Source organism: Gymnoscopelus microlampas (assembly GCF_963454915.1).
Source record: "Gymnoscopelus microlampas genome assembly, chromosome: 10".
Classification (NCBI taxonomy): Eukaryota; Metazoa; Chordata; class Actinopteri; order Myctophiformes; family Myctophidae; genus Gymnoscopelus; species Gymnoscopelus microlampas.
In genome coordinates this window covers 25727413-25750168 of record NC_139947.1, presented here as the reverse complement: position 1 = coordinate 25750168, position 22756 = coordinate 25727413, and the positions used below count along the sequence as shown (strand labels likewise).

At 40.5% G+C, this 22756-nt stretch overlaps 1 protein-coding gene across 2 annotated transcripts; it reads left to right on the top strand.

Annotated features, from left to right (window-relative positions):
* Positions 1–204: 204 nt before the first annotated feature.
* Positions 205–21803, top strand: tm9sf4 (transmembrane 9 superfamily protein member 4; the record flags this gene model as incomplete). 2 transcript variants are annotated; one of them, XM_084068240.1, is made up of 18 exons in its annotated part: positions 205–240; positions 2945–3055; positions 3690–3789; positions 4426–4582; positions 6235–6379; positions 7029–7152; positions 8929–9050; positions 9328–9439; positions 9793–9863; positions 11061–11193; positions 12137–12218; positions 12355–12430; positions 12714–12797; positions 12973–13148; positions 16799–16862; positions 17021–17140; positions 17574–17663; positions 18447–21803. In XM_084068240.1, 18 exons carry the CDS (start codon positions 205–207, stop codon positions 18594–18596), a joined length of 1953 nt encoding a protein of 650 aa, XP_083924366.1. In that variant the 3' UTR covers positions 18597–21803. The 2 variants fall into 2 exon arrangements, with proteins under 2 accessions (XP_083924366.1, XP_083924367.1); XM_084068241.1 differs by lacking the exon at positions 205–240 and adding an exon at positions 956–998.
* Between the last annotated feature and the right edge of the window lie 953 nt (positions 21804–22756).

The window sequence follows — 22756 nt, the reverse complement described above, 5'->3', positions numbered from 1 at the left end:
ATAATAATAATAATTTAAAAAAAAAAAGAAATACCTTACCAATAGCAACAAACAACCTCATAATAATAATAATAATAATGATAACAACAACAACAACAACAATATTTATAAATAATCATAGTAATTAGTTATTATGATTAAAGAGGAGTATTGGCTTCTGGCCAGAAACCATGGCAGGGCACTTCACTTCCCTTCACGTCACGTATGACACGTGTATTCAAGATGGCGGCCGCGGCTATGGTAAGTGGAAAAGAGAAATCTTTCATGAAAGCCTTTCTTTCCCCGTTTCTCTTGCTCACACGTTGCGTTTTACACTTGTGACAATTCAAAAACATGTTCCTACTCTAGCCGTAGGATTTACTTCCATATTAAGGCACACACACACACCGCTGCCTCTGTAAATAAACAGTTTTAATGTGGATGTCACAACGGTATTGCTAACCAGCTAAAGTTAGCAAGCTAGCAGCGTTGCCAGGTCTGCTTATTGTAAGCGACTTTGGGCTTGTTTTTCTGTAAAGTCGCTTGTAGGTAGTTGCGTTTTTTGGGACTTGTTTCTAAAGTGTTGCTTATTTTGGGCTCGTTTCCTAATGTTGTTTAAACCAGTGGTTCTCAAATATTTTCAAGTAAGGACCCCCAAATGAATATGTATATGTCTGCGGACCTCTTCATCTGAAAATGTGTTATGCCAGGGACCCCCCAATACAAGATTTGTGTTTTTTTCATCATTCATTTCTTCATTCATTCATCCAAGATTTTTTTTTGTTTTAAATAGCAGATCTACAAGCTCACAACGCATCGCGACGCATTGTGAGCTTGTGTCGGCTCTTTTCAAATAGCCCATGTAACATGTTTAAAGGGCGAAGCAGGGCTCGCTTCTTTTGGGGCTTGTACCTCTCGCTGAATCTGGCAACGCTGCAAGCTAGCTACTTATCCATCAGCTGCACAGATCGTCTAAACACAATGTTGGGTTGTTTTCCTGCTATATTCACCATAACATGGTAGGAAACAAACCGCTCTTGTTCTTGTTTGTTAGGTTGTCATTCTGGGCTGTAGTCTACTAGTCTGAAAAAGTTAGTTGACGTGGGGAAACTTTAGTTCCAGGGCTTCCAGCTGTAATAGCAACCCTGTTAGCGAACTTAACATAAGTTTAAGAGGCGGTGTTTCGTAATAATAGTGTCTGAGACGATGGGAACATGACGATGACATGACGTGTGACGGGGCAACGTCACGTACATGAATGGATTGAGAACAAAGTATTATCCAGTCTAATGTTTCTGTAGTTGTTTACGTTAGCTCGGCTGTAAAGTTGCTATACTAGCCAACTCTTGTGTACCCAGAGACAAGTTGAGTGCTGCTTTCCTTCTCTTCAGCAGTGGTGGACGTTTTTAAAATCAATCAATACTGCAATGTACTTGAGTAAAAGTACAAAAGTATTGGTATAAAAATGAACTCAAAGTGCCAAAAGTAAAAGTACTCATCATCATGCAGAATGTCCAATTTCACAAGTGTTCAAAATGTATATCATTTGAAAATAGCCGAAGTATGTAGGGATAAAGTGGTTAATGCATGTTTTGTAATCATAATACAAATCTACAAAGTAACTATTAAGTTTTCAAATAATTGTAGGGGAGTAAAAGTACAATATTTGCCTCTGAGATGTAGTGGAGCAGAACATTTTAAATACTCCAGTAAAGTAAAGTAAAAAATACCTCAAAACTGTACAAAAGGTACAGTATTTGAGTAAATGTACTTAGTTACTTTCCACCACTGATCACAAGTACTGTTGACAGGTGTCAGTAAAATATCAGTATTAATATGATTCTGAGAGTGAACGAAATGAAACTAAATGGACACTTTCGGTCAATTAGGTTCCATTTGCACACACTCAGAGTTACAAATGGAGAAATGAAAACTGGAGATTTTTACTGCGTTTATGATTGAATGGATGCTCACTGTGGGAAGTATTCATTCATTCAACCCTGTAAAGTGTACTTGAGTGAAACTACTGCTGATTCATGTATTATTTATGACCGAGGCAAATCAATGCATATAGGCGATTGTATGTGGTGAGGGAAGTATGCTCAAATTATGACATGAATGCTGTTAGTGCTTGACTTTTAGAACTGCGTAAGAGACTCATTCACATACAGTGAGTGTGGTTGCTCAACCACATTACAGTTAAGCATTCAGGCTAGTTGTCATTGGGTTTGACAAAACCAAGTTGAGCAAAAGTTAAAATCAGTCGAATCACAACATTTAATAAATGTAATTCATCAAAAGTGTGTTGTTAAAAGCTATTGCATGTATTGATCATGATTGAGTTTCGCCTTCTAAAGCTTTGTGCTTAAGCTAATTAGATACAGTAAGTACAACATAAAACAGTCACTCAGTAAAGCCTAGGGGCGAAAAGTGCACACATAACCACTTACCACCAATAAATATCATTGGATGATAGTGTATATTTTATCAAAATAAAACAACTTCTTTAAACCATTCATAATATAATTTAGCATCTGGCTGGCTAAAATGTCCAGCCAATTTTTCTCCATAGAATACTGTTAAGTTAACATGGGTCTTGGTAAAACTGTCAGGAACCTACACATACACTTAATATAGAGCTGTCATAGAGTAGCTCCTACCTGGCAGTGTGCATTAGATAACCTATATCATAAGGGGAACTCTAAGGTATCATGTTTCTTCTGCTGTGAGGCATTTGCAACAACTCTTTTCTAAAGTGAGTCCAGGGCGTGTTTTGTGTAACGACTGCTATGCTAAGTTACTGGTTTAGTTTTGTAGCACCGGGATTCCCTTAAGGATATCCTCTCATTTAGCAGTTCATCATCACCCGATACGTGGTTTAGTTCAAGTTTGACAAAATAAATATCTTGTCTGTTACTAATGTGTATTACAAACAGTCATGGTTTTGTGTGCATGCGTGCTATAGGAGACGTGGTGGGCCTTGGTGTTGATGTCCATTTTGCCTGCGGTACGGCCCTTCTATGTACCTGGAGTTGCGCCCCAGAACTTCCATGAAAATGACCTAGTAGAAATCAAGGTAACATCAAAACCTACACACTGTTACTAATATATACATTTAGAATTACACATGACGCTTGAAACAACTTAGTCTGGCATAGTCTTTGCCCTCGTGACACAGAACATATTGGGATGTGTCCTCACAGTCACTAGAACAATAGGAATCAGGTTACAAATCAGTAATGTTGCCCTTTAATGAGGCATTTAGGTACCCTCATTTCCTTCATTTTGGACGTTTGTCCATTGCTAGCTAGGCCCTTTGTCTGTTACTTGCTTGGGTAAGTAGTTTTGTTAAGTTCCTTGTTTCTCCATTGGCAAGATTCAGGGGTTGCCGTTGCACTGTTGTGACAGTCATTCATTCAATACATTTCTCAGATAAGACCAGAAGTGTTTCAAATTCTCTGTGCTTAATTATTGGGATTGCCTTGTTAGCGAGTGGATAATGTGTGGGTGATTACTACTGGACACCTTGTTTAGTCAAATTATTTTATTAAATAACATACAGACCTCAATGCAGGCAGTCAACGTAGACTCTGTGTTAATTTATCAATTTGTAACTCTTGAGAGTTTACAAATGGAACAACTCTCAGAGTTAAATTAACTGTCAGGATTTTACTGTGTTTGGGTCTTTATTTCTTTTTTCCCCCACCCAGGCAGTGAAGCTAACAAGCTCCCGTACCCAGCTCCCTTATGAATACTACTCCCTGCCTTTCTGCCAGCCTATGTCTGTTGTCTACAAGGCAGAGAATCTGGGTAAGCACCTCCTCACAGCCACTCTCCCCAGTGCTCAGGCTCTCTGTTGGTGGAAAGGGAAAGTTGTACCCCCCACCCTTTATCTTTTTCAATTTTTAATTTTCAATTCACTCCAAATTTAGTTTATGCCAATTCCCCCATGTTGTCCCTGTTACTGCTAAGCCATACTGTTTGGTGTTTGGTCTTGGGGAGGGTGTAGACAACCACTTGTCTACTCCGATGCGCATGACGTTCTCAGCCACTTCTGTTCACCTGACTGAGGAGTTTCACCAGGAGAATGTCACGTGAGACGTGACGCATCCAAAGGAACACTATCCTCCCCAGTGCAACTCTTCTTGAAGAGAAAATAGACCCAAGTCTTTACTGAATAGCTAATTCCATCATCCTAGAAGAAACTCAAACATATTTCCACTCAGGGAAATAAATCATCCAGAATGTTTTCTTACCTCTGCATGAATGCTCACTAATTTTAAATTTACATTACCTATAAATGGTCAAGTCATTGATCATTGATACATTACATTGTCATGACGCTTCAATGTCAGATATACATGTGCTTTCATGTACAATATTATTCTCATTCCTAATTTGCACATGCATGCTTCCCTTTTTGCCTCTGGCTGTTTGTCCACGTAGGTGAAGTGCTACGCGGGGACCGTATCGTGAACACTCAGTACAATGTCTTCATGAACCAAGAGAAGAAATGTGAGGTGGTGTGTGAGAAGAAAAAGTTGAACGTGGAGGACAGCAAGCTAGTGGCCGAGCGAATCCAGGAGGAATATTATGTACACCTGTAAGAGTCTCCTCCTCATTACTGTAACTTTCTGAAGGGGATTGAGGGATCCTATGGATGTGCGCAGCGACTCATTTGTAAACAATGATTTTGTGACAGACAAAACCAGTGGTTCTTTTTCATGTCAAGGACCCCCAAAATGATGTGCATTTTGGCTGTGGACCCCCATCTAAAAAATATTTTGTGCCAGGGCAGGTACCTCCAGAAGGAAAAACTTATATATATTTAAAGATTTGCACAAACGCGCTATTTTTAAAATTTTAAAGTATAAAATATGCTTAAAGTGGTTGAAATTATTGTGACGCTTAACAAATTTAGCTGGGTACCCTCCCAAGGACCCATGGGGGTCCCTGGACCCCACTTTGCGAACCAATGGACTAAACTACTAGTCTAAAATTAAGGGAACATTCGGAAAACAGCCCAAACTGAACATATTTCCATCTATTATGCATTTGTATGAGTATGATAATGAGCTTTAATTATATACTGTAGCATACATCGAAATGCAGCTCAGTGCTGTACAATACAGCAAAAATCAAAATGGATGAAAAACAATACAACAAAAGTCAAAACAATACAAAAATCTAAAACAGATTAAAACAACAACAAAACAGCAGCAACATCTAGGTGCTGAGCAATACATATCATAATATGCTAGTTAAAAGCTAAGTTAAAAAGGTGGGTTTTTAGTTGACGCTTAAAGATGTTGACTTTGCTTGCCTCCCTGATTTCTTGAGGTAATGTGTTCCACAGATTAGGGGTGTAACTGATTAATGCAGCATCACCAATTTCTTTCTGGGTATATTAACTGTAATCTCTAGACCTGCCGAAGATCTAAGTACTCTTGGGGGGCCTATATATTTTTAATGAGTCCATGAGATAGGCTGGGCTCATACCATGTAGTACTTTAAAAACAAGAAGCAACATTTTAAAGTCGACTCCAAATGAAACAGGGAGCCAATGTAAAGTAGCCAAGACTTGGGTGATATGCTCATGTCTTCTGGTTCTTGTTGGCAGTCTAGCTGCAGAGTTCTGAATTAATTGAATTGTAAGGATTGCATGGTAAGGATTTCTTGAGGAGACCAGTAAATACGGCGTTACAATCGTCCAGGCGACTTGACACACAATGTTTCTAATTTTAATTCCCATAAGCAAGGTGACCGCTGTTAAAAATAGCATGTTTCGCCAAAAATACATAGTAAAACACAGGAGCCGAGATACAGGTCATTTCCCAAATAAGAAGTGAATGGAGCAGTAAATCTTCAGATCTCCTGGTTCTGTGAGAGAATAAATAAAAAAACGTTATATTTGCATTGACGTAGATCTACGTGATTGGCAGGGAATGTTTTAAGTGCCAAAAAAATGTTGGTCTTGGTTATCCTACCCCTAATTTATACTTGGTTGCACGCCGGTTTCACACACAGCAAAATAGTACATTTACCAGCTTGTGTTACAGCATAGTGTGTTTTTTTTGGTTGGCGACACCGGTGCATCACTAAGTGTAATCCACCATTACATTCTTATTTTCCACATACCTAAATGTCACCTGGAGCACAGTTCCTTCACAACAGTCAAAATGTAGATTTGCACGTTGAGTGGTCTCAGCATGTCAAACGTAATTTGACTGAGGGTTTCTTCTCTGTGTTGCTCAGCATCGCAGACAACCTGCCGGTGGCCACGCGGCTGGAGTTTTACCCCAACAGAGAGACCGGGATCGAGGAGGAACAGAAGAAGGACACGGCGCGGGATGTCCAGTTTGAACATGGCTACAGACTGGGATTTGCAGACAACAACAAGGTACCTGGGTGGTGGGGTCAGTGCCGGCTTAATGCAAGGACTTTAGGTGCTGCAGCACAGGGCACCAACCTGGGGGGGGGGGGCACCAAATGGCAGGGCAAAAGTGAATGAAGACACAGCTAAAACGGTGAAACACGTCCGCGAAGATAACTTTTTTTTTTAGTTAATGGGGCAAATGGCTGAAGTCTTGCCTGCTGCGTGGAGCCAGCGTCTGTCTCAGTTGGCACAGAAATGGGTGACGTTCGAGGTATCTTGCTAGTGTGCAGTGCACACACTCAATCTATATTGGTGAGCACTCGTGACGTCACGTGACAAAAGCATTTGTTTTCTCAGTTGGCCAGGAAGTGAGGACGAGATTCCTGGCCTACTGTGAGATGTATTACTCAATACATTTATGGAGGAAGAAAATGTTTGGGGTTATACACACAGAAATCTTTTTTTCTTTAGTCCTTTGTGTGCCATTTTATAGACACAATTCTCTGAAGACAGATTCTTTAAAGCCTATACAGAAAGATTCAGGTAATTTCTTACACTTTCAGAGACAAATTATTGTAACTGTATGTGTTTTACTGTATTTAGTCCAGTTGTGGTCCAGCGCCAGCAGCTTTTGTCCATATGAAGTTTTCTAATGTTGTTTGTCCTTTCACAGTTCTACCTGCACAACCACCTGTCGTTCATCCTGTACTTCCACAAGGAGAAGCTGGAAGAGGGAGACGACCACAACTACAGGGTGGTGCGCTTCGAGGTGGTGCCCCAGAGCGTCAAGATAGAGGGTATGTTCACAACACACCAAGGCTCTGGAGGATTCGCACATGTTCTCAATGAGCTCCTATTGATGGAGGGCAGTGATTCTCGATTGAAATTCAAGGACCCCCGGTTTGATATGTATTATTAGGCCACTGACGCCCATCCTCAGTGTCAATTTAACTCTGAGAGTGTAGAAATGGACTCCATATGGTCTTCTTTATACACTCTGAGTTATGATTCTGACGGTTAGTGCTCAACCATCGAATGACCGGTGTCATCCGATTTGGGCAGAAATATAATAAAGGACTTTCATGGCATCATTATGGTGCAGTCAGTGACAGGCAGTATGGAGAAAAATCTTTGGACAGTGAATGCAGAAAAAGTAGTCTGGCATGTTGTCATCACAAGGATGACATGATGTTACAATAGAAATAGGTGTGTGTGGGGTAGTGATGCGTGGGCCGACCCGTAGCCCGCAGGTAGCCCGCCCAGCGTTGAACCGCGGGGCGGGCGGACAGGTTATATAGGTTACGATGCAATTATCCCGGGGCACGCCCTCTCTCATTCCCTCCCTCTATCCCCCTCTCTCTCTGGAAAGCAATTGAATGGACTTTCTTTTTTCTTTTTCCTTTTTTTGGCGGGTTGCGGAACGGGCTGGGTCTATGATTTATATACATTTTTGCGGGGCGGGTTGGGCTCCCGTGCGGGGCGGGTTATGAAAAAACCTGACTCGCGCATCGCTAATGTGTGGCCATACCAGCTCTGTTAGTAAGATCCTGTGCATAATTCTGAACAGATTTCTGTCAATCATTGTTGTGTGTAAAGTTATAATCAGACAACTGTGTCAGACGGGTTGCCTATCCATCAAACGCATCCATTTCCCATGTTACCTTCCGGGCTGTATAGGAAGTGCCGGCCGCAGTGCTGTTTCTTTCCGGTGTGTTGTTCGTTTGACTTGCGTTGCAGTGTTAGCTCACTGAAAGAATTTGCCAAGTGGAGTCAACACACTGTCCTATTGGTTGGCGCATGGTCAAGGTTTATCTATGTTGAAACCATTGCTTGACACGTGTCGGTCTTTGTGTGACAAGATATTAATTGAATAATATGTTTTTTACATGCAGATATTAACAACTGCTATGCAACTTTAACAAGTTGGCTTTTCCTGGTTTTACACAGATGAGAAGCCAGTGCAGTTAGCAGGCAGAAGATGCACACTGTTTGCCAGTGATATGTGCTCTGACATAGCGATCTTATAATATTCACCAACAAAACAACTTCACAAGAACAATGTTGTTGCGACTAAAATCTTATTTTTTGCATGGACAGATGAACAACTTCACCTAGTTTAAAGGTATACGTTGTTATACCTTTAAAACCGGGAAAGCATCTGTCATTTTAGATGTTGCTACTGTATGTAATGTATATAGCAACAGGATTTAAAAACTAAAAACTGAATACATTGTTTTTTTCTGAAAACTTAGGTTAGGATTTAGAAGGCGTTTTTAAAATAAAAAAGTGGGTTAAATGCAAGTTTGACAGATTGACATTTCAGTCTGCAGTCTTGGCTTATTGCATGCCTGTGTTCGATTAATACTGGTACATCCCATGAGCTGAGCTGGAGGGACAGGACTCATTGTAATTGGCCTTGGCCTAAGAAATATGATGCAGAGTAGTTGTGCGCCATAAATTAGTCCAAGTGTGTTCTAGGTTCTGAATACTGGATAGATAGATGGAAAGATACGGATTCAACGTTTAAAAAAAATACCTAGTCTGCAATTTTTAAGTTATTCTTGTGTTCTCAGACCTGAAACCTAATGAAGAAGAGAAGACATGCACTCTGCCTGAGGCCAGCGGTTCTGCCCCCCAGGAGATCGACCCCACTAAGGAGAACGAGGTCCTCTTCACCTATTCTGTCCGCTGGGAGGTCAGTGACTGTCAGCATGCTCCTCGCTCCTCTGTTCCTCCACACTCTGATCCCAGCAGCTTCCCACTTGCTGGTTGTGCCTCACTTTTGGTACCATGGACTAAACAATTAGGAGACTGCATCATTAGATGCCCTGGTCTTTTCAACCAGGGCTGTATTTTCCTAGATCAAGCGGAATTTTGTGTTTATTGCAGGGTTTATTGTAGGTTTTATTGTAGGGTTTAATGCAGAGACCATTGCAATGAACCCTAAGGCTCTCTCCCTCCCCGTTGTGCAGGAGAGCCAGGTGAAGTGGGCTTCTCGGTGGGACACGTACCTGACCATGAGCGACGTCCAGATCCACTGGTTCTCCATTGTCAACTCGGTGGTGGTGGTCTTCTTCCTCTCCGGTACGTCCCACCACACAACGGCGCTGAATGAGATAAATACATGTAGAGACCTTTTTTTATCACCCCTCTTACCCCAGGGCAAATAAAAGAAGGGTATGTGCTATGTGGTAAAAACAAATATAGCATGGAGTTACATGGTGTGCATGTAAGGTTTAGGAAAATTTAAGTACGTGTTAGGAAAAAGTATGGAAATTTAACATTGGATCAATAAATCTAGTGACTACTACTTACTTTACACTTACAACGTATTCACTAAATATTGTTTTGCATTGCATCATGGTAAAAAATATGGGTTTACCCTCCTACGTATATCACTGACCACTGTTCCTGTTACAATGTATTGTCTCTGTCAGGTATTCTGAGCATGATCATCATCAGAACCTTGAGGAAGGACATCGCCAACTACAACAGAGAAGACGACATCGTAAGAAAACACAGTTTGACCTTGTGAAATCAACATTAGAAAGATCTGATCGTTTTCTCTTTTGCATGTTGTGTAGTGAAAGCTATAATGCGATACATAGTGCACAGACATAAAGGACTCACTTATAGTTACAGTGGCCCTCATTTATCAACGCGGTGCAGCCCGAATAATGAGCGTACGGCGATATCACCGCACCTTTCGGCATTTATCAATATATCCTGACGCTGAGATCTCACGTCTGGTCGAGACCAGTTGTTGACGTTGGTTGAGCCCGTTTATTCCATTCTAGACCTGCGGAGCAGACGGTCTGACAGGCATCTGGACACATATATCCACTCCAAAATGTATATCTACACTAATAAATAATCCCTGTGAAAATATAACATTTTATTTAATTATTATTATATTATTTAAGTAATTTAAACAAACTGCTTTAACAGTCATTCGGTTAAGCTTGCAGATCTGCATGGCTGCGTTGGCTATTTGAAAAAAGCAGATCTACAAGCTCACAACAGGTCCCATCGTGACGCGTTGTGAGCTTGTAGATCTGCTATTTTCAGCGCAGCAGCGATTCTGCGAGATAATTTTCGGGAGCCCCGACATTCTTTTCATGGACAGTGAGGTCTACAAACTTACAGTAGCTTGTCCTATGTTATGGAGTTGGAGAGAGAGAGAGAGCGCCAGTAAGTGTAAATATTGTCAATCATGTTTGCTCCTGTGTGTGTGAGTGAGGAACCAAATGTAGTCTCGCTCTATTCTCCCTCATTGAATGGTAAAATAAGGCTCAAAATTACACAAACACAAATATGAACAATTCTTATGATATATAAAAACCTGGTCATGGTGTTTCAGTAGATGAATGTTTTTGTTGTTGGGGTATGTCAGTGCACATTTGCATTGTACATTTGCAAATAAACTATATTTCTACGTATATAGCATGGCCAGGTAACTGTACAACCCTAGGGTTCGATCAAAGTTCAACATCGCTTTAACCACTTAATATACTACGTGGTTGTACAGAATTAGTGAAAATAGCCGATCTACAAGCTTACAACGCATCGCTACGTGGCACGTTTTACACACCAACTGTTCATCCATTTTTGCCGAATGTCTTGCCTATTATGTCATGACCAGAATTAGAGATACTAGGGTTCATGTTGTTAACAGCCTCAATTGGATTGTTCTCCTCTCACCCAGGAGGACACCATGGAGGAGTCAGGGTGGAAGAACGTCCACGGCGACGTCTTCAGGCCGCCCCAGTACCCCATGATCCTCAGCTCACTGTTGGGCTCGGGCATCCAGCTGTTCTGCATGATCCTCATTGTCATCTGTGAGTGACCATAGTAGGAGCAGGATTCAGCCTCTCATGTGCATTTGTCCCCACTTGTCCATTGTACTGACGCCCCACAGCTCTCACATCCTGCGTTTTCCTCTAATATATTTATTAGTTAACCGGGAAAGCATCCGTGTCATTTTCGATTTTAACGACTTAAACGATTATTTTATACTTTGGCTGTTCAAAAATAGCAGATATACAAGCGCACAGCGCGCCACTTTGTGCCGCGCTACAAGCTTGTAGATCTGCTATTTTTGGGGATTTTTTTTGTAAATCTTTAAATATGTGTATTTTTAAAGAGAAATTTTTTAACAAAAATCTTGCTTCTGGGGGTCCCTGGAACAAAATATTTTGAGTTGGAGGTCCGCGACCAAATACATATAATTTTGAGGGTCCTTGACATGAAAAAGTTTGAGAACCACTGATTATAGCCACATACGTTTTTCAAAAAACTGTTAGGATTTAGAAGACATTTTGTAGAATCGCCCTCCTTATGTTCATCCTAGGTTAGGACGTATGTGAGGGGACATCGGTATTGACCCGCTACACCACATAGGCCACGTGGTGCAGCATGTCTGTCGCTTCAGTTAGATTCAGGTGATGGTGCTACGCCATTACATCAGTGTGTATTGAACGTGACACCCAGTCAAATCGGATTGTATTTACATGGCAAGCAGACTATGTGTGTTGTGAACCTGCCTATATAGGTGGATATTACTATCTAGTGCACTCTTGAAATAGCGGGGAAATACTACACCAGACTTTCTGCAAGATTTTAGCTGGACTGAGGTGCTTGTGTAATTCACCTCAAAGCCTCCCCTCCCCCTGGCGTAGACACACTTGGAAATGTTAAATCATAATGGGGTCCCATCATGTTTTAAAGTTTCCAGTGGTTTTTGACCGCCGCTTTTTTCATGTGAGCGTATGTGTCTTGCAGTTGTGGCCATGTTGGGAATGTTGTCTCCATCCAGCAGAGGAGCTTTGATGACCACCTCATGCTTCCTCTTCATGTTCATGGGGTGAGACTCAACATTAATATCTTTAACCACTTTTCACCCTGGAATCTGTATTTTGTTCAAACATGTCCAAGCTTGTTATTGATTTTTCTCCAAAATAATTAGTCTTAGTCTTAGTTGGTGTGTTTTTCTCCTACAGTGTTTTCGGTGGCTACTTTGCCGGCAGACTTTACCGCACACTGAAAGGCCACCGGTGGAAGAAGGGAGCTTTTTGTGTGAGTGATTATGATATGATTATAATAAATAGTAACCTACCGATCAAATGTGGGATTTTGTGCTTGTGCACTTTACTGCACTATGAATCTGAACACAGATTTTGTGTAAAATACTGGTGCTGGTGCAAAACAATATCAGGGAATGTTTTGCACCAGTGCATTTTATTTTTGTGTAGCTGGTGCATCATTTGTTTCCCAAGTGGAATAAGGATTGTTCATTTAAAATTGTTGTTAAAGTTTCCTGTAGTGAATCATGTTATGCTGTGTTTGTTGCTTCCTGCAGACATCAACATTATATCCTGCAGTGGTGTTTGGAATCTGTTTTGTGCTCAACTGTTTCATCTGGGGAGAGCACTCTTCTGGGGCGGTGAGATTTACACAAAAAAAAACATAAAGAAAGCATCTTCTGGAACCTAGTTTATGCTGCCCTTTTTGTTTACATCTGCATATTTATACTGTATCAAAAAAAAAATGTATGCGTCACTTTTAAGTGAAAGGTAAATCCTCATACAGTAGGTTGACAATACTGTGGTCTACCCTAGGTTCCCTTCACCACCATGTTGGCCCTGCTGTGTATGTGGTTCGGCATCTCCATGCCTCTAGTCTATCTGGGCTACTACTTTGGCTTCCGCAAGCAGCCATATGATAACCCTGTTCGCACCAACCAGATCCCTAGGCAGGTCCCAGAGCAGCGCTGGTACATGAACAAGTTTGTTGGGTAAGTTCTCAGCTACACTGTAATGACATGCACACACTAAATGTTCACCTTGCCGCATATCTAGATGCTCTGGTGACTTTAAAGTGATGCTGAACTTTGGTAGAACCTAGGGTTTTAACTGGGCATGATACTGTATAAGCAGGGAACAAAATGAACACCTGGGAACAGTGATGCAGTGAGGCTGCTAACCCGGCGTCCTGCATCTCTGGCACATATTTTTAAGAAATGCCGCATTAAACCAACCCTCGTGGTGTCCACGGGTGGACGCATACAACTTTATCCTGCTACGTTCTGAACAGTCCCACACAACATTTCAGCTTTGTTAGTATTATACTCGGAGCCAACGTGAATGCGCTTGCGGGATTCATCTCTTTCTCTCCAGACAGTGTCTGCCGCCTCTCTCTGCATTCAGCCCTCCCGCTGCCCACGATGTACAGCAGTTTTGCACACCAAAACTCTGACGCGCGACACGTTGTTTTCAGATCGATATTTTCGGCAGGACGAAGGCATAAATCATTTGAAGGGAATCCCACTTTGTAAAAAGAAAACGCCAGAGCAATAAATACTGCCGCAAATATTTACCTTTCTTCACTCTTCTTAAACAAATATCTCTGTTCCGTCTCCATTCTCTTCCTCCCTCCACATAGCGTTGTTGTTCTTTAGTTCCCATCTATCTCTGCTTCTGTGAAGTGTAAATTATCTTTTTCATATTATTATGAACTTTGTATCTTTGTACCCTTATGTATTCTGAGTTTCTGACTTCCCAATAAGTAGTGCATATCGAATGTACAGTTGGAGATAATGTACTGCAGGCACAGAAATGCAGTACTCACACACACACACACACACACACATAGTTTTCTTTTACGAATAGTTTTCAAATTTGGCAAATTTTGTTTAATTTTCAATTCATGTGAACATACTTGAATGTAGCTATAATTATAACCCTTGGAGATCAAAGGAGCGAGAGAAGGAAAAAAACATCTGGTACCCATTTGAATGACCACCTGTAGGTCCCGGGACCCATTGCATTGAAAACCTAGCAGCATCACTGGAGATGACAAGGTCCTATATCATCTTAACGTGCATTCAGTATATTGCACTATTGATAAAAGGCACAGTCTGACAGTTGCTTGGTAAAAACTCTTCCAGAGAGTGGTGCGTCAGCTCATTGCAGACAACCTAATATGTGATTATTACTACTGTTTTTCAGCAAGTTGTCATGACCCATGTCAATTCCAGTACACTCCGGATCAACAGTCAGAATTTATAGGCCTGTTGTATACTAATTGTATCACTGTAATGTCAGAGTTTAAATTTACAATTTAAGCATTAGCAGATGCTCTTATCCAGAGTGGTGTACAAAGTGCAAGATAGGAGTAACTAACTGGCATGAACCCTGCCTAGTCAACAAATGACAGGGTAAATGGTCAAATAAATACAGTGCAATGAAATCAATTTAGTGTTACAAAGTATCTGTGATTCTAGGTAAACATAAAATCTATCTAAACAACATGCAATCTTAAATAACGTACTTGGCATTTGTGGACAAGCAAACAGATCAATAATGAATGTATCAAACTTTCTACCCTAAAAATGCTTTTAAGGTTCTCTGACATCCCTTCTACAAAAAAGAAAATTAAAAAAAAGAAATGTGAACACTCGTGCTTTCATTTTCTCTTTTTCTGAATTTCTGAAGAAGATGATTTGAACGGGCGTATAATTGCAGTTGAAAAACCTTCAAAACACAGACAGACAGAGATTGGCCATGGTTTATCTGGGTGGTCTTTTTAGGCACAACCTTATGAATCAGCTTTGAAGGACCATAACAAATAAAACATGGAATATCCACTTTAAACACTCTTACTGAAATGTTCTATTTACTCACACAAAGCATATCTAATTACCCACACTTTGACAGTGGGTGCTAGGCTAAAGATCCTTTAAATTAATCCTTATGTAGTTGAAAATATTACTTGGGGAAAGTTGCTTCTGTGGATCTGCATTCTGGCTCACTGTCCTGGTAGCCCTCTGTATCCTGTGGGTCTGTGTATTTGGTATTTTGTGTTTTTTTTTTTTTTTTTGTACTTAATTTGTCTATACTTTGTCGTATGTAGTGCAGTATTTACATTAATATTGAGTAGAGTCACAGAAATCAGTCAGGTGACAACCCATATACCTAGACAGGCCATTCATTTTAAAAATGCTATATTGTATTTCTATACATTATATCGTCGGTGTCCAGGACGAACCAGCTAACTCCATTTTCATCTTTTTTTTTTTTTTCATAAATCGACGCTATTGAACACCCTTCACATCTGTGTAAAAAATCTAAACATTTGAACCAATGAAAAGTATTAAAAAGCGCCTCAGACGAAAACTCCCAACTCCATTGGATCCTCAAACTGTCCGTCAAAAACAAACAACTCCACCCTCTCCTCTACACAGTGCTGCTTTCACAGCATTAGCAGTGCGCGTTGCGCAGTGAACGAGGAGGAGGAACACGTAAACACACTCCCCGTAGTCTGTTAAAACTATGCAGTGTACCTGTTTATCAAACTTAGCACTGACGCTAATGTTATGAAAACAAGTAATTATATTTCTAAAATCTATGAAGTGTTTAATGAGGAGAGCATTGTGATAAAGAAAGACGTTCATAGCATTTCTGTCGCGCTAGTGTTCTACTACCTCTTTGCAGAAGTTATTGTAATATTTAAAGTCCTGTTTATTGTTGTAGGCCTATATAATAAGTGTCATGAAGCATTCACACGTTGTTGTGATGCATTGTGAGCTTGGAGATCCATTGTTAGCTTTTGGGAATCTGTACCCTTTTGAAACCTCTCTCTCAGCAGCGAGTGGAGCTACTGTTGTTTGGACACCTAACTCCATTTCAGCTTGATTTCTGCTCGTCTGAAACTACTAACTCCAATCGCGCTGGGTAAAGTGTTGATTTACCCGCGATTTGGGTAAAGTGTTGATAATATAATGACACATGCAAGTATCTCACAATATATACAGTTACTATACCAACTTTGATGAGGTAGTATTGCTTTGTTTTAAAAATGTAAGGTTTTCTTCATTTTCTGAAAAACGTATATTTTGTTTTTTCGTTTCCTGAACAATGAGCGTTTTGGAGTTAGCAGTTTCGCGCTGGACAGCAGAGATATATTCTTGCATGTCAAATTCCCAGTTCCTCTAGGGTGATGAGTCTCACCTGCTGTTTGTAGGGGGTGGCACACAGTGGGGGAGGTCTACAATTTAGGGGACAAGGGTCTAAAAATGCATTTTTACACTGACCTGATGAAAATCCTGTGAGGGTCGAAACGTTGTCAACTCAAAAAAGGGATCCTTTACCTTTTGAAGGCGGTGTGCAGGCTATAGACTCACACACTCAAAACACACACATTCTATGGTACAGAAAGCAAATATAGGCCCGATATGTTGGTCAATCCTATACTACACTATTATGTCAGACTACCTCTAATTTCAATGTGCTTGTGCTGTTGACGAACTGGTGTAGGGTTCTGAGAGACCATCTCAGCATGCTTTGGCCGTCTTTGAACAAAATCAAAGCAAAATAGCATCTGGAATACAATATAGTGCATCCCCTCTTACCTGCATCTTAACCTGACACATTGTCTTTCCAACAGAATCCTGATGGCAGGGATCTTACCGTTTGGTGCCATGTTTATTGAGCTTTTCTTCATCTTCAGTGTGAGTACAAAAGATAATAATAATAATCCATTAGATGTTTACTAATTATGCTTGGAGAATGATTGGACTAATTGTCCTGACGTACGTGTGTGTGTGTGTGTGTGTGTGTGTGTGTGTGTGTGTGTGTGTGTGTGTGTGTGTGTGTGTGTGTGTTGCAGGCCATCTGGGAGAATCAGTTCTACTACCTATTTGGATTCCTGTTCCTGGTCTTCATCATCCTGGTGGTGTCCTGCTCTCAGATCAGCATCGTCATGGTCTACTTCCAGCTCTGTGCAGAGGTACAGTATTCATGGTCTACTTCCAGCTCTGTGCAGAGGTACAGTATTCATGGTCTACTTCCAGCTCTGTGCAGAGGTACAGTATTCATGGTCTACTTCCAGCTCTGTGCAGAGGTACAGTATTCATGGTCTACTTCCAGCTCTGTGCAGAGGTACAGTATTCATGGTCTACTTCCAGCTCTGTGCAGAGGTACAGTATTCATGGTCTACTTCCAGCTCTGTGCAGAGGTACAGTATTCATGGTCTACTTCCAGCTCTGTGCAGAGGTACAGTATTCATGGTCTACTTCCAGCTCTGTGCAGCGGGACAGTATTCAACCGGTTATGGTCGTTTTAAATGTGTACAATGCATAAACATGTACACATTTGCATGTGTAAATGTTCAACACTTTTGCTTTGAATTGCTATGTTTTCTCCGTTTGTCCTTTCTGCAGGACTACCGGTGGTGGTGGAGAACGTTCTTGGTGTCGGGAGGTTCAGCCTTCTACGTTCTCGTTTACGCCATCTTCTACTTTGTCAACAAGGTAATAAATGACCCTCAGGGTTGGGTTGTAGGAGCTATGCTCCCGTTTATACCCAAATATACCAAACAGAGTTTGAACAGACTAGCATTGTTGTCATCCTTAAACCGAATTCATAACAGCAGCGGCAGAAATTTCTACCACATTTTTTCCCTAACACCTGGTGTGTTTAAAATATCTGATACACTCACGTCACCTTCATTTGAGTGTGTAGTCTATATGTAGTTCAGACCACAGCAAGCTTCTGGTTGGCTGCCACTCTGTCTCACCACCGATTTCATTCTACTTTGACAATGTATTGAACCTTGCTGCTTTCTGAGGCAGAATTTGGTGTTAGAGCCCCCCGCTTTCACCAGTAGAGCAAAACAAAAAACTATTATTTGTTAGATATCTTGTGCAATTGGACATTTAAGTCTAAGGGTGGCACTAGAGGAAAGGCCATGGGTTCAACCAAATCAGTAGTGATTCATCTGACGGAGTGTGAAGATGCGCAAAAAACCTGCAGCCTCATTTTGGGAATGTCATTACGAACACATTTGTTTAAAGAAATTCAAAAATGTTCAAAAGAAATGCACAGATTTTCACGACAAAAAAAAATATATAAGCCACACAAAATCTACATCTACAAACTTGCAACACATTGCAATGAGGTGTGAGCTTGTATATATTATATTTTCGATATTTACGAGAAGTATATAGGGCTTAAGTGGTGAAGGCGCCTGCCCTAACCGGCCTGAAACAATTATGGATCTGATGTTTGCTTTGATTGTCTCTCTCTCTCTCCAGTTGGACATAGTGGAGTTCATCCCATCCCTGCTGTACTTTGGCTACACCATGCTGATGGTCCTGTCCTTCTGGCTGCTAACAGGCACAATTGGCTTCTACGCTGCCTACATGTTCATCAGGAAAATCTATGCCGCGGTCAAAATTGACTGAATCGTCACTGCTGCTGTCCTCTTGGGGTTTTTTGTTGTTATGGTATTTTTTTTTGCCACATCCTTTTTTTCTTTTTTTTAATATACAAGTTTTTTTTTTATTATTATTTTTGTTTTTTTATTATTATTATTGTTGTCCAGCCAGCACTGACTTGTGTGTGTGTGAGTGTGTGTGTGAGTGGAAGGAACCGTGAGTGTTTTTTCCGATGGTGCGACAGCTCCACCCAATGGCCTGAGGGGGATAGAACAGCGAGATGGCGGCACCCGCCAGGCTGTGTCTCATCCCCCTCTCTCTTTTGCTCTCCCTCTGTCCATTCCTCCTCCTCTTTCTGTCAGACAGACACAGAGAGAGATTTCCTCTGACAGGACTTTTCACATACACTGTTCACATCGCGTGCAACGAGACCGGCCAAAGCCACATTATGGTCTCTGTATGTCTGTTTTGTCCCGTTTGTGAGCTTTTTCACCTGGGTGAGCCTCGACTATCCAGTTTTTCAATTTTTGTGTCCTCACGATATTGGTTTCAGAGGTTTCTTTATTTTTAATCTTTTTGTTTCAGCGTCCTCAGAAGATATTTTAGTCTTTCTTTTGCACACAAACTCTATCTTTACTTTTTTCCTGTCTTTCTTCTGCTTTTTTTTATTGCAGACTTACGGCCAGAGGTAGGACAGGGGCTCGAACTGTGGTTACGGTTTGTTGAGATGAAATGATGCATAAATTATGCTGGGATATTCTTCATTGTAAAACGAGAAAGGCTATTAAAATGTCTTGTTTGGGTTTTTTTGTTTTGTTTTTATAAATGCAGTTTCCATGACCTGGTGTGACCATTTTGACCACAGCTACAATCAAAATATCAGTTTCTCCTTCCAAAACAATGGTCTCCCTAATGTTGAAATACTGCTCCAGTTACCCTAACTGATACTCAGCGCCATTGACTAGGAATGTGCTAAAGGATGTGAACTCATTGCCCTGAATCAAGGGGCTATATAAAACTTTTGGAATAAGAGATTCTGTGGATCTGAAGCCTTTGTTTTGCTTAGGATATGTTGATGCTGTTCCGGCCGTGGATCAAGTCTTTTGTCCACTGAGTTTTACATTTTCTGTCGAGAATTATTTTTACCCCCCTTCATCAGTGACTCACATTATCATTGTAGGCTTCACATGCTCTGCTGAACTATGCATACAATAGGAAAGAAGTAAAAAAAGATTACGAGGAAAATATTTTTGTTGAAGTGAGCAGGACTTCTTTTATTTTGTCATTTAATTCTTGCACGTATATGGTCCGGAACTAAGTTACAAAGGGATCTCATCCAGCTCTCTGCTGATGGACGACAAACTAAACTTTTTCCACATTCTTTTATTTATATAGTATGACAACCATGCGCTTGTAGAATAGGTTTCTAAAGGGTACAAGACATTTTCTCTGATGGCAGTGGTTCTTGCTGGGTTTCTCTCGAGGACCCAAATGTTGCATTGACTGTGGAGTCAATCCAGTATATTGAACATACAATATTCCTCTAAGAAAGTTATCCCTCCGAAATGCTGACTCTTTTGTGTCCTGAACCACTGGTTGACAACCACTGTCACTTGTTCTTGCACCATCATTTGGGGTTTTGATTATTTTCATCCGACAACAGCAAGCTCATTACCGTAAGATCATTCTGTTAATTTATTGTCTCAGACTGTATTATTTGCCTCAACTGATGATGCGTAAAGAGCAGCCCACAGTGTTCCAACGGTGTACATATCAAGGTGTACACATGTACAGTACAGTTCTCATTTTTGTTGCCTAGACTGAATAGTCAGATGACTGAACTTGTCCTAGAACATGTTGTAGAACATTGCATTGTACTTACAAATATTGGTTAAGCTAGGTGTCCAGCACCAAAAAGTGCAAGCTCACAACGCACTGCCGCGTTGTGATCTGGTAGATCTTTAATTTTTGCTATTTTTGAAGATTTTAAGCTTTTCACCTATATTGACATGCCCAAAATGGGGATACCAGGTCGCAATGTAGTTCTAATGTAGTGCTACAATGTATTATATTCCTTCCTTGTAAAACTTACTTGGGAGTATAAGATTATAGGTTTAATTTTTCAGGATGCATATCACAAGCCATCACTCTTTCGGTTTCCAGTGAAACTGATCATTCTTGTTTGTTCTCTAGGTGTATCTACTTGTTAACCATCACCATGTAATAATGGTGATGGTTAACTATTAGTCTTTTAGCATATACCCACATTAAGAGCCATTGTTCTAAGGGAAGAGAATAGGTTTTCAACAAGATTTGAGAATAATTCCAAGACCCAAATAACCACATTTTGAGCTCTCTGTGCCGAGTCCTATTTTTGGGTCTTGTTTTCCGCACAAAATGACACCCCACATTGCGTGTGGAGCATATCTGAACCCCTAAAGGACTAGGGGCTGTCTACCTTGAAGCAGAGCTTTAGTCCAGGACCAAAAAAAAAATCACAATTTGATCAAGTAATTGAGAAGCCGGAGGAATGTTTGCACAAAATAGGAAAAGTTGATTCAGCATGCCAGAGGGTGGGGTATCCATAGGGCACGATGCAGGTCAACCCTGATTCTCCAGGGATGAAGCTGTTCGAATGAACCACTTAATGAGTGAATGAAAGATCCTCATCTCACCTCAGCCTCTGTAGGGCAATATGGCATAATTACTGACACCAAGAAGTTGTCTCAAGCCTCGCATTCATATGGTTTTGGGAGGCTGTTTTTAAGATTCAGAGCATACTTCCACAATGAATTTCTGTTTGCTTTTCCTCACCTGATTGTCTTTTTGTTTTGTTTTCATTGTACTCGGTCAAGTTGTTGAGCTCTAATACTTGGCTTCTGTCTTGTGTAGAGGAAGACAGGATGACACTCTCCACACATCGGGGGAGATTTTTTTTACAGACAAGACTTTGAGTGGCCCTGGTCATGCGTGTGTATTTACGTATGAGCAAGGGGTCTACAATGTAAATATACTGTATTGAAAAAAGAGAAAGCTTTGTATTGTTGCGTTTGTCGCTGTTTGTGGCGCTCACTGTAAGTATAAATCTGTCATCGTTTTAGCCAAAAGCATGATGATTTTTAAGGAATCCGGTTATTTCTTTTTTTCCTTTTTTATTTTGTTTCTTTTACAGAATGTCCGATTATAAATTGTATGATGATGAAACCAATAAAGTGCTGACGAGTTGAATTTGAATATCCATATTTGTTGGACAGTTTTGTTATGAGTTTTGTGCTGCAGGGATTCTCTAATGTGTTCGTGACAAGAAACCACAGATTCACAAGGGAACAATATTCCACAAAAATGAGACCAGGGCAATTAAAACACTCAATTATTCCTCCAATCAGAAACAAGCTAGTCACTGATGACACACTGCATGTGCTCATATTCTTGCATGTGAAAGAGGAGCATGGTTTGATTGATTGAATACTTTAACAGTTTGCAAGGTACGAGGTACCATTTACAATGATTGTAAGAAGGATAAAAGAAAAAGCCCTAGGGGCTTGTTTCCATTGTGGTCCTGTGTATTCAATGTAACGCATTGAGACCTGTTGCTACCTATACGTTGTTATACCTTTCAATCCGGATGCCACCTCTGTCTCATTAGTTTTTGCTATAATATAGTAACATAATTTTTTTTTTTTATTTTAGTAAGAATTTGAACGTTTTCAGAAAACTATGGTTAGGTTTTAGAAGGCGTTTTTAGAATCAACCTCAGGTCTAAATTTAAGACATTTAAAAACATACAATAATAGAAGCTAATTTTAAGGTGTAAAACTGCAATTTTGTATAATCTTAGATACATTTTATCTCTTGGTTTTTGTTTAAAGATTAACATGAATAGCCTATGCAAATATGTGGTTCTAGTAGCTAGCATATGGGATTTCATCCTGGCAGCCAGATCGGCTGCCAGGATAAATGTAAGCACATTGTCTGTGATGACATACATTTACAGTATGATAGAAAATGAACATACCAGGAGTTCACTAAATTAAATAAAAATAAAAAAATGCTTTGAATTTCATAGTCTAAAATAATTTGAATCATATGCAAAAGACAGCTGACTGGAGGAAACAGACCCCACTGGGGCTGTCATGGGCTAGCTACCCATGTTGGCAGTCTCCAACGCTGCTTCAGTATGTTGGAGA